The sequence below is a fragment of the Gymnodraco acuticeps genome, unplaced genomic scaffold (assembly GCF_902827175.1).
Source record: "Gymnodraco acuticeps unplaced genomic scaffold, fGymAcu1.1, whole genome shotgun sequence".
NCBI classification, from domain to species: Eukaryota; Metazoa; Chordata; class Actinopteri; order Perciformes; family Bathydraconidae; genus Gymnodraco; species Gymnodraco acuticeps.
Window position 1 is genome coordinate 427,378 of NW_022992339.1, and position 12,374 is coordinate 439,751.

At 40.6% G+C, this 12,374-nt stretch overlaps 2 protein-coding genes across 2 annotated transcripts in view; both read left to right on the forward strand.

The window, feature by feature from the left end:
- sephs3 (selenophosphate synthetase 3) overlaps positions 1 to 6,998 on the forward strand; it is a 31,359-nt gene extending 24,361 nt beyond the window's left edge. The window contains exons 5-8 of the mRNA XM_034208674.1: positions 1,336 to 1,426; positions 1,510 to 1,609; positions 5,089 to 5,301; positions 6,023 to 6,998. Coding sequence (XP_034064565.1) covers positions 1,336 to 1,426; positions 1,510 to 1,609; positions 5,089 to 5,301; positions 6,023 to 6,273 — 655 coding nt within the window. The 3' untranslated portion in view covers positions 6,274 to 6,998. The remainder of the gene's footprint in view (positions 1 to 1,335; positions 1,427 to 1,509; positions 1,610 to 5,088; positions 5,302 to 6,022) is intronic.
- A 1,624-nt stretch (positions 6,999 to 8,622) lies between these two features.
- Positions 8,623 to 12,374, forward strand: part of ap4b1 (adaptor related protein complex 4 subunit beta 1) — a 73,002-nt gene continuing 69,250 nt past the window's right edge. The window contains exons 1-3 of the mRNA XM_034208673.1: positions 8,623 to 8,929; positions 10,668 to 10,892; positions 10,995 to 11,125. Of these exons, the coding sequence (XP_034064564.1) occupies positions 8,817 to 8,929; positions 10,668 to 10,892; positions 10,995 to 11,125 (469 nt within the window). The 5' untranslated portion in view covers positions 8,623 to 8,816. The remainder of the gene's footprint in view (positions 8,930 to 10,667; positions 10,893 to 10,994; positions 11,126 to 12,374) is intronic.

The following is a 12,374-nucleotide window of genomic DNA, read 5'->3' on the forward strand; positions in this document are numbered from 1 at the left end:
TAATGTGTCTGTGTCACTTTGAAATGATTACTGATAATCCATAATCATATTTATGGCAATAAGCCTAGTTTTCAGTTTTCAGAGCGTAACATAGCTTTTTGGTTTGGGCAAGCTGCGTGCGCATCCCTCTCACTCCTCAATGCTAACGTGTTGGTGGATTTAGGAACATCCCCTTCGATTCTATTGGCTCTAACGGTTCAAAAGAGGTGTCAATCACCAAAATCGACCGAGGGGGACCAGAGATATGGTAAATCCACCCAAATGACCCCACAAGTGTTTTTTTTTGGTTGCTAAATCTCTCTTTAAAAAGGTCAAATTTCACTTGTTTTGCATCAATCTCGATACAGGGTACTTATTATATGTTATAGTTTGGATTCCTAAAGCTTTTCGTCTACTTTCCCATCAGTCAAGGGTGGTTTTCACTATAAGTAATGTTTTTTCTTTGGACAGACACTATAATTTAATTTTTTTTTACTATGTTCAATCTGAATTTACTTTAAAATAAAAATAAATCTATATTGATTCTGACTTTTCTACATCCAACTCACAGGTTTATCATTACTTTGAGAAAAAAGATTATTAATTTAACCCTTTTAGAAGGGAAGATATGGTCATTTGTTCTGGGAATGTCATTTTCGAGCCTGAGACCTGAAAAACAGGCTCGGGGCTTAACAGGTTAAAAGAATACTTCACCAACAAAATGACTAGAAAATGTCAAACAATTTTTAACCCATGTTATCTTGGGGCAAAAAAACATTCTCACATGGCTCCACACAGGGACTATAAACTGGAATTTACTTTAGATTTTAGCATCTTGTACAGACAGTACAGATTAACATTTAAACATGGTCCTATTAACAATTAACCTCAGCTACTTTGTCTCAGTCATTCATACCATGCTGTTATAATAACGTTCTTTATCAGCCTTTGAAACTGAAACCATTTTGGGAGAAAAAATAAATGAATCTTTTGGCCGCAACATCTAAAAGATAGTATTATTGCATTATATGGTGCTGGTATTAAAATGGATGTCATGCCTAATATGCTCCATTTCATAGCTAAGTGAATATTATACTTCATTTTGTATGAAAAACTGTAAAATATCAACTTTAGAGAGGCACGGTTTCCAATCGTCAGCTAATGTGTGGTGTGTGTTGCTGCTAACTTTTTAGCTGTGGATGAGTACTTATTTGTCTTTATTTATTTTTTCCTAATGTGTGCTTTTTCTCTATATTTAACACGTTAGCTACTTTTTTATCTGCTATGTCACTTTTGCTGTAACGCTGTATATTTCCCCGCTGCGGGTCTAATACAATAACTCTAATTCTGATTCAGGCCAGACGGGGCGGTCCCGGGGGACGTCCTGGTGCTGACCAAGCCTCTGGGGACGCAGGTGGCTGTGAACGCTCACCAGTGGCTGGATCAGGTCCGAACACTGAGCATCATGTGCAGCATCACATCCCCATGTTTCTGAGCTCTCCTCACACCCTGCTTCTTTTATCTCTGCAGCCTGAAAGGTGGAACAAGATCAAGCTGGTCGTCAACAAAGAGGAAGTAAAGGAGGCCTATCAGGAAGCCATGTTCTCCATGGCAACGCTTAACCGCACAGGTACACACACCTGTGTTATTATCTGCAGTAAAATCATTCACCCTTTCACTTTCAGCTGATAGATTCTATGATGACTCGTTCTATGTGCTTCCACACTGATTATCTAAATCAGGGATGGGCAAATTTTGGCACATCCTCTTATTGCGGCCCTCAGTTTAACGTAATTAATTTAAAAAATAATAATAATAGTTTTACTTGTAGTACTGATACCGTCCACTAGACTCCTAGTTACATCGTGAGCTGCATACATGATTTCGTTCGGCAGCCAAATACCGGAAAGTAATCTGTGACGCGTTTGTGTGTATTGTGTTTGTTTCCCGGGGAAACCCTCACAAGAAACACCGGCTGTTGTTATGCCTGTTGTTACGTTAAGTTTACAAGCTTCAAAGTTGTATTTATCATCTGAATTTGGTGAAAACAAGTTTAATATTCTAAAAACCAAGACTCTGTTTATTTGAAATCAGATGAAAACAAACTGTCACGGACCCTGCCGTGTTATCTATGATTACTATACGATTTTCATTCATAATTTCAGCGGGAGGGGGGGGGGCGGTGCTGAGGAACAGCAGAGTGCGGGTTGACAGGTGTCTGTTGACATTCTCCTTATTGTGCGTCAGCAGAGACAGGCTACAAGTGTCTTAGGTTCAAGTTAAACAACTAATGTCTGGGTTAGTGTTCATGACTTCATGTTTATGTCATCTTAATGGTTCATCTCAATACACACACATTCTCCGTGCTTTCCAATAGTTTCAAATAGTTTTATTCCACTGTTTAATAACCTGTTCAATACAAACATGCCACTTGTAAACATGAAATAACATTTCTGTGAACTGATATTTGTTTAGTGAGCTTATTAGAGGATGTTCCCTGAAAGATTGTAAAATGTCAATGAAGATGTCAGACTTAGTATATTTGTTAATAATTACATACAACTAGGGATGTCCCGATCACCTTTTTTTGCTTCCGATCATTTGATTTTGACAATCTGCCAATACCGATTTTTCCCGATCTTTATGCAATGAGAACAAAAAGGTAACAGATAACGGCTGGTCATCCAACGCGATGAATTCAGCTATCTTGGCTGTTATGTTTTTGGCCTTTTCACTGTTCTGGGGCAGTTTCTCTTTCCTTTTGAAAGTGTCGGTTGTGTCAGTGCCGTTACCTGAGTGGCCGCTGTGTACTCGTCCTGTTGTTGTTGGTGTTTGTTTCTCAGGTGGCGTATTAGATTGGTCGTGTTGAACGTAGCTCTGTTCTTTCCACCACGCGGAACCTCCTTCTTGCAAACATTGCATCTGGCTGTTACACTATGGGCTCAGAACAGTCTCATAATACACACATGCACACAGAAGGATTCAAACTTGTATTTCCGGATCCATACTTGTGTTTTTCAATGTATTCCGTTTCATATACATGTAAATAAAATCCAAATACAGAAAAAAGTTTTACATGTGTATTTTTGATCCTCACTTATTACTTTCCCGTTTAAATCCTCTGCACCTGCAAACACAAACTGCTTTCTGTGCACGGATCGCTGTGCATTCTTGTGTGGGTTTTTTGAGACTCCCCTGACGGTCAGCCGATTCGTACTTGTAATTTTTTCTATCTATAGCCAATCAGATGTCTCCTTCATTCTAAGCCAATCACATGAGCGCGCCCCCACGAGGGTAAGATTACTTCATATACGCATTTTGCGCAGGCCGGTCAGCTCGCTAAACAGAGGGCGGAGCATCAGGTGATCATGCAGAGCAGCGTGTCTCCATCAGACTCAGCAGCTGATCTGATCTCTCTCTCGCGTCCGGTTATACTTCACTTGCGTTTATGTCCATATCGATCAGATCCAGCTCTCCTGATCGGCCTTTATAGAGAGCACCGATCAAACTATCAAGAGTGAATATCGGCCGATAATGACCGGCGGGGCTCCCCCCGTTAACAGGTCACTGTCTAGCACTGGCTGCGTAGTGCACTGATCGATTAGGCTAAGCTAACCTGTAGCTGCTCCCTCCACACTCACAACAACTTCATACAGACATAAATAAAGCAGCTGTATTCGCCATACAGGAAACACACATTTAAAACGGTTTTGCCTGCCGTTTTTGTGTACACAAGCATTCATCAATGGTTCGGAAAGTGGCGCTGTACCTTAATAATATAAAGGCTTGTATTTGCGTGCATTTCCTGTTCGGAAAGTGGCGCTGTACTGAGAGTGGAGGGTGTCCTGAGATTAGCGCCTGCAGGCAGGCTCCATGGACCTGTCAGCTCCGGACTGCGCAAAATGCGTACATGAAGCGCTACGTCATAAACGCAAGAAATCTACCCTCGTGGGGGCGCGCTCATGTGATTGGCTTAGAATTGAGGAGACATCTGATTGGCTATAGATAGAAATAATTACAAGTACGAATCGGCTGACCGTCAGGGGAGTCTCAAAAAACCCACACACGAATGCACAGCGATCCGTGCACAGAAAGCGGTTTGTGTTTGCAGGTGCAGAGGTTTTAAACGGAAAACTAATATGTGAGGATCAAAAATACATATGTAAAACTTTTTTCTGTATTTGGATTTTATTTACATGAATATGAAACGGAATACATTTGTGTGTGCATTGAAAAACACAAGTATGGATCCGGAAATACAAGTTTGAATCCTTTTGCAGATCATGAAATACAAGTGTGAATCCTTCTGTGCGCATGTGTGTATTATGAGACTGTTCTGAGCCCATATTACACTGCCTTCGCTTTCAATTTTATAATACTTCCAAACTCCTGACATTTTCTCTGTCCCGACTCCCGAGTCACCAGCTGAACGTAGCCTCTCGTTAGCTTGCTGCTACTATTAGACACTGCGCCCACTCTGTTGCCAGATTTGAGAGAAATAAGCAACCAGGTCTGAAAACAAGCCCAAAAGAAGCAACACATACATGATGTTGGGTCATTTTAAACCAAAACTAAGGCCTCAGGACGACTTTAAGACGTGAACAAGGTCATTTTAGTTTTATAACATTAAATTTAAAAAAAAACATTTGATAAAAAAAAATCCCGATCCCCGATTTTTATCTCCCGATTCCGATCTTTTGATAATCACGTGATCGGCTCCGATCCCCGATCACGTGATCAGATCGGGACATCTCTACATACAACACATGGAATTTGTGTGTGTGTGTGTTCCAAGTGAATCTGCGGCCCCCTGGTGGCCAGTACATACATTGCGTGGCCCCCACCACCATCCAAGTTGCCCATCCCTGATCTAAATGTACTCCGTTGCGGCATATTGGAGACATTTTATTTTTGAAAATGGACAAGATGAACAAGATGCGCTTCGATGAAAATTGCTCTTAAATGCTGTCATACATTTATTTAGTTGTGAAGGGGGAACAAAGAGAATTTGGCTGAACATGCATCAGACTACTGGTTGTAGTTCCAGTTGATGTTAAATTCTTCTTGTGACTCTCTGTATTTTGATCAAAGTTGTTTTGGTATTTTCAGCGGCAGGTCTAATGCACAAGTTCCAGGCTCACGCTGCCACAGATGTGACCGGTTACGGGCTGTTGGGACACGCCAACAACCTGGCAGCACAGCAACGCAACGAGGTGGCCTTCGTCATCCACAACCTACCTATCCTAGCCAAGATGGCCGCCATCAGTAAAGCCTGTGGAAACCTGTTCAACCTGGTGCAGGGCACGTCAGCAGAGACTTCTGGTATGAAATGAGACAACCACAGCAAAGTATACAGCTCCTTAATTGTGAATATTATTGGTAATTTTCTACTACATTAAACTGAATATGTTTCTAGCTATACAATTGGGGACGTCATCTTGGGATTTAGGAAACACAGATCATATTTCTTTTTTTTTTTACACCATTTTCTTACATTTTAAAGAATACACAACTAATGGATTTATCGAGAAGGAAAGAGTAGTGCAGGAATGAGTCCTTTTTAGCCTTTTGGAACGTGTTTTTTGTTAAATGCTGTGGTTTACACAAGCTGAAGAGATTTTTCACGTTTTGTTCTACGACATGAAACGCATTAGTAAATACCCCACTCCTGATGTCCAAAGCTTCTGTGTGGCAAAACTAGACTACTAAATACCTTCACACTAAAAATGAGCTACCTTTAGCTTAGTGTTGGTGATGTGCAGCCATTAGGTTTATAGCTTATTTGTAGTGGTTTACTTCTGACGACTATAGTTAGGCTTAAAAAAATCACAGTGGTATTAAATATGTGGAGATTATACTGCTGAACAAAATGTGTAAGTATCATGAACGTGTGTTTGTCACAGATCTTATTTTCTGCTAATTTCAATGAAAAAAAACCTTGTGATGCTAACTTCTTCCACTTACAATAAAAACGTTGTCACTGCACATCTCTATGAAATAGTATTAAGCTGCTGCCCTTCCTAAACTCCTTCTCCTCCCCCAGGCGGGCTGCTGGTGTGTTTGCCAAGAGAGCAAGCAGCCAAGTTTTGCTCTGAGATGAAGAGCCAGAGCTCTGGAGCTGGAGGTCAGGGGGCGCCCGGTGGAGCGTGGATCATCGGAATTGTAGAAAAAGGCGACCGCCGCGCTCGCATTATTGACAAGCCCCGCATCATTGAGGTCCCACCGCGAGGAAGCCAGGCAGCCACTCAGGAGAACCACTCCAGCAGCCCCGCCCCCAGCCCCAACTTGTCATAGACTCTGATCCCCGGCGTGTGTTTGAGTGTGTTGAAGTTACTGTCCATCTTACCCCCCTTTTTTAGTCAAAGTGCTGAGTCATCCTTTGCAGCGGGAGAGGGAATGGACAGCACACAATAATTTATCCATCTTTGGAAAAAGATGCTGAAATTAGGCCTTCCTTTCACCGTGTTGGAATGAAATGTATCATGATCTGCCTACCCTAATCCATACACATTTGTATAATACATCTTAATGCAAAAACAAAAATTCTTAAGAAAAAACATTCCAAATCATTGTGGCCAGTTAGTCATGCAAATTGAGTGTAAATGTGTGTGTTTGATATTTAATAATTTGACTGGGGTGTTTTGCTGTGGGGAAGTTGATCAGGACTTTTCTTTTGAAGGTGGATGATGTAATTGTTTGTTGATGTTGCTAAATGTGTAATTTGGAGAAGAATGGCACCTGGCTCTGCCCTCAGGGCCACAGGAAGGCTTGAGCAGCTTCCTTTGGACCAGCAGGGGGGCGTTCAGAATGTCTGTGTCAGCTGATGGGCAGTCCAGCACCAAGTCCCTCCCACCCTTCCTTTTAATGAAGCTCTGCCTTTAAATCCCTGTCGATGGGGGCAGGTGGAGTGGATGTTTGCCTTTGGATTGGGGTCGGATTTAGACTGCTGGAGGTCTTAAGCTGTCCATGTTTCTAGATTTCCTGTTTTCACAATCAATAAAAGCAACATCAACATACTGTCATATGTCCGAGTGTCATGTGAGTTAGATATAAATGATGAAATAGGCACCAACAATATTGGGAGAAAGGAAAGGCCAATATATTAGAATAAGATAAATGTAATCTCTTTCATTTGCAGAGCATTTCATGTCTGCATCTGTAAATTGAATATAATTATAAACCTAGGCATAATAATATGATTATTCCACTACAGAAGCAACTTAATGTTTTCTTCAGGAAGGAAATATCAGTATCAGCAAATAGTGAATATGAGTTACAAAATCTAATATTGTGCATCCCTGATGTGAGAATGAGTTTACATGAAGTTTATAAGCGTAATCTCAAATGGTAAAGAGTCTAAATAAATATACATACCTTAAAGGGGACCTATCATGCAAAATGCACGTTTGTACGTCTTTTATACATGAATATGTGTCCCCGGTGTCTCGGGGAACTCACCAAGTGTCAGAAAACACAACCCTCTCTCTTTTCCTCTATACCCAAATCTCTAAAAACGGAACTGATACAGACTGATACAGATTTGAATTTTTCTGACGTCAGAAAAGTGGTGCTCCGCCTATATGGGCAACTCTCCACCTATCAGGGGAATGGGGGGTTGGGCCACGGCCATTGCTGCTGGAAAGCGCTGGAGACGCTGTAGTACATATGTTCAGGCCTTTAGGTGGCGCTGTAGTCTGCCACAAAAGCAGCGAAGAAGACTTCTCACAGAATCAGCCCTTGCAAAAACAGGGCTGGAAAAGAGCAAATAGAGCGAAATGAGGTATGGCTAAAATGCATGATCTGTTTGGTATTTTGAAAAAAAAACTTCACAGACATGTTTTATATAGGTATGGCCCTACAATATATTATTCAAATATAGCATGATAGGTCCACTTTAACATAATGCATTCCATATGTTTCACAGCACACAGTAGGAAACACCTTTCTTTATCGGTGCAACTTCACTAGATACCAAAGCAAATTCCTTGCTTGATTCTGATTCAAATGTCTTATACTTAAGTTTAATTTCTAATATTTATGTACCTACTGTTATGTTTTTCTATTAGATGTGTTTTATGCTATGTCTAGCCTACATGACTACTAACAAGTTACCAAAATGGGTACCACTTTACAATAAGACTACCCTTATAAAGGATTCATAAAGGGTTTATGATTAGGTTTTGAATGAGTTTGTAAACACTTTATTAATCATTAAGAACCAGTTCTAACATAGTTTTCATACATCAACACAGGCTCACTATTTGGCAAGATGACTACGCCTTATATTGGCTACTTAGCGAGAATCAACTCAGTGAACAACAGATACCAAGGATGCTGGCTGACGAAGAAGTCGAAGTAAGCTAAGTAGCCATAAGGCTTAGCAGTAGCCTACAGATAAATGTGGGCTCCCTATTTGGCAAGCAACCGGTCACAGTTGCCCTGCTTATCTCTTATAAATGATTTATAAAGTGTTCACAACCTAATTAATAAATGAATTACAAAGTATTCGTAAACCCTTTATAAGGGTAGTCTTATTGTAAAGTGTTACCCAAAAATGTAATAAATAAAAAACGCGTTCTTCTAATGATGCATAAACATGCCCACTCTACGCCGACCAGCAGAGGGCAGCATATCACAAAGGTAACATAAACTAACAGCAGAAGAAGAAATGCGGAAGTGCGCACGGTGTAAACAATCGAGTCATGGAAATAGGAATGAACCCCCCAATTGAAAATATCACATGTCTTTAAAAGTAACATTTCTTCTGATTAAGAATAGTGTAATGTCGCAGGTGATATTTTAAATTAACACAGTGTGGGCTGCTGCGTGTGTCCGCCATGCCGTATCTGGGCAGTGAGGACACGGAGCGGGAGCTGAGGAGGGCTCTGTGTAACCCCCACATCCAGTCCGACCCGCTGCGATACCGGAACACCGTGCTCAAGGTCCTCCGGTAGGTGATGGTCCTCAGCGCTTTGTGACCGGTTCTTGTATAAGGGTTCCCCGCAGAAAATATCCTGTCGAACCCGTCTGACAATGGGGCCCTTTTGTATTGTGATGGCGGTCTACTCTAGCTGTTACGGGAGTGGTTCTTCTTGTAACAGGCAACAAGAAAGAAACAACCATGTGTTCAGCAAAACTGTCTGACATCTGACATGCATGTTGTTCATATGACCAGCAATATTATCACTTATATATTCAATTGTTTATTTACATATTCACCATAATGGTACAGAGAAAACACTATTACTTTCAATACAAATATATATTGAAATTGTCATAAATAAACTTCAATAAAATAATAAATGAAAAGGTTACGTTATTCTTTGAAGAATTCACCTTAGGGTTTGAAAGATTTTTTTGAAATCTCATTTTTTGTGTTTCTAAGTTTGAAGATGCTTATATATTATCTTAATTCACAGACAACTTTTGTATCATTATACTTATATTTTTAAAACATACTGTATATATGATCAATAATAAATAAAATGTAATAATAATGACATTTTTTACATTACATTTTGACACTGATTTGTTTTACACAAACTATAATCTTTCATTCCAGTCCAAATTACAAATCATAATAATCGTTTTTTTAGAATTGCAATGAATTTCTACTCCAAATGTTTCTGACTTTGAATCTTGAAGAAGTTTCAATGTACATATAATTACTGCAAAACACATGGTTACATATTGAAACTGTCCTCATATTTCCTTTAAGAGGTTGGCCAACCTTTTCAATTGAATCCTGACTATGTATGTAGACCTTGACTATCAACATGTGAGGTTATTTACCGAACCGGTTTGGAGGGAAATCATGGCCAACTTCCCTTTACGGCTAACAATACAAACGCTATACAACTTTAAAGGGTACATGGTCATAGTCAAGTCCAGCTTCAAAAGGATTCCATTGAGGTTTTTCGATAACCTTATAAACATTTATATGAGCTTAATAAACATTATAGGTGCTATAACATACAGTATTGTTGTTTTATTTCACATTGTCAAACTGTTGCTAAGTTATTTAAGGTGTTTGATATTCCCTTTAGTTTCCTCTAAAACCTGTAAGATAAAAGTCAAAGTGTGTTGTTTAAAAGATTGTAGAAATGTGAGGAAATGGTTTGATTCATGTTTTTTTATATTCTGTCCCCTGGTGTATGTTAATAGGGAGGACAACAACGTGTTTTCTTTCTTTTAAAGACTCCAATGTCACACTGTAAACTTGTTTGTTTACAGACTCCCAGAGTAAACTGTTGTCCTCGGAATCAGAATTCCTTTACATGGCTAACTTTCCGTTATTACAACAGCACAAGTACAGTGCAGATAAAGTAAAGAGAATAGCCTTACATATAAAACAAATCTTATTTGGCACACATTATTAATAATATAAGCACAATAAGTCAAACAAATAACAAAGTACACCATGGTGAAAAAGTAACAGTATATATATTTAAGGGACCATATCAAAGTGGTAGCTGCTACTGTTTACAGATTGTAAGTAAATTGAAAGAAAAATAAAGGGTAAATTGCACATTAGGTGTATTCCAGTCTGTGTGTGTGTGGTGGTCTACCAGGCGCCGTGGTGGTTGTAGAGCCTGACTGCTGCAGGAAGGAAGAACCTGGAAGTAAGGGTCACTGCCTCTTATTATATTTGAACATCTCTCTCCCCCTCTCGCTCCCTCCCCCATCAGTGCGATGTCTCAGGGTGTGGATGTGTCCGGCCTGTTCAGTGAGATGGTGAAAGCGTGTGCCACAGCGGACATCGTCCAGAAGAAACTGGTCTACGTGTTCCTGTGTTCCTACGCCGCTCTGAACCCCGAGCTGTCTCTGCTGGTCATCAACACGCTGAGGAAGGACTGCCAGGACCCCAACCCCATGGTGCGCAGCCTGGCCCTCAGGAACATGACCAACCTCCGGTGAGCTGCTGCACACAGGGACCGCAAACCCTCTCACGGGCTGCAGGACTGACCCGTGTGTGTGTGTGTGTGTGTGTGTGTGTGTGTGTGCGCGCCCCCCAGGTTGCCCAGTCTGGTGGAGTATGTGGAGCAGCCTCTGACTGCAGGCCTAAGGGACAGAGCGGCCTGTGTTCGACGCGTGGCTGTCCTCGGCTGGGCCAAAATACACAACCTCCAACCCAACTCTGAGACAGGTGGGGGGGACTCTTTCTTTCCTTCCTTTTAAACAGTATAGTAAGACAGAATAATGGCACAACAGTCTGTCTTTAAGATAGACCTTTATTGAAATGTAGATGTTTAAGCAACAGCAGGATTACAATTTAAATACAGGACAGGTAAGAGTTAACACAAGGATAAATAGGAATAAAGAATGTAAAAAGCAGTATATAATAAAATATCAACAATAGAATTATGTTTACATATCCAAATATAAATAATTTTCTATATGCAAGTCTGTATGTCTGTATGCAAGTCCAAAAAAGGTACATACGTTGCAAATCATATGTACCTATGCAGGTGTGTTACTTTAAAGGTGCCATATTATACTATATTTGAACAATAAGGCCATATCTATACAAAACATGTCTCTGAAGTGTTTTGCTCAAAATACACAACACATTGTAGCATGCCTCATACCCCTCTATTTCAGCCCTGTTACTAAAGTGCTGATTCTGGGTCTGGCCCTTTAAATAGGCGCATTCACACCGCAGTACTTTTCCCACAAAGGTTCATGAGAACATAGTTCATGAGAACTCTTTAGTTCTCATGAAGTCCCTGTGGGAGGATTAGGCAAATGAAGGAATGACGTCACTTCTTCTTCTTCTGCTTTGGGTTTACTGGCAGGCCGCAAACCACTTCACGGCGTATACAAGTCCCCGGCCGGAAGTCCCCGGAGTTGGGGACTGGAAACAGTATGGAGCTCAAAACGCTTTCTCTCTCGTGGGTTTACCCTAAGGACAGTAATAATAATAATAATCCATTTTATTTATAAGAGCACTTTTCATTCGCGTAAACAAAACTCAAAGTGCTACAGAGTAAAAAGGGTGAAACAAAACAAAAAAAACAATTAAAACAACAGAATAAAAGCAGTGACATTTATGCCGGCATGGCAAAATGTGTTTTTTTTTACAAAATCTAGTAAAAGGCTATTCTAAAAATATGCGTTTTTAGGCCTTTTTTAAAAGCATCCACAGTCTGTGGTGTCCGCAGCTGGTTTGGGAGGGTGTTCCACAGTCTCGGAGCAGCGGAGCAGAAGGCTCGGTCTCCCATGGTTTTCAGTTTGGTCCTGGGGGAAAGGAGGAGGTTTGCCTTTCCTGATCCTAGGTTCCTCGTGGAGGTTTGTGGGGTGAGCAATTATTTGATGTAGGAGGGAGCATTTCCATATATGCACTGATGAGTGAAGAGCGTGATTTTGTAGTCAATCCTGAGTGAGACAGGGAGCCA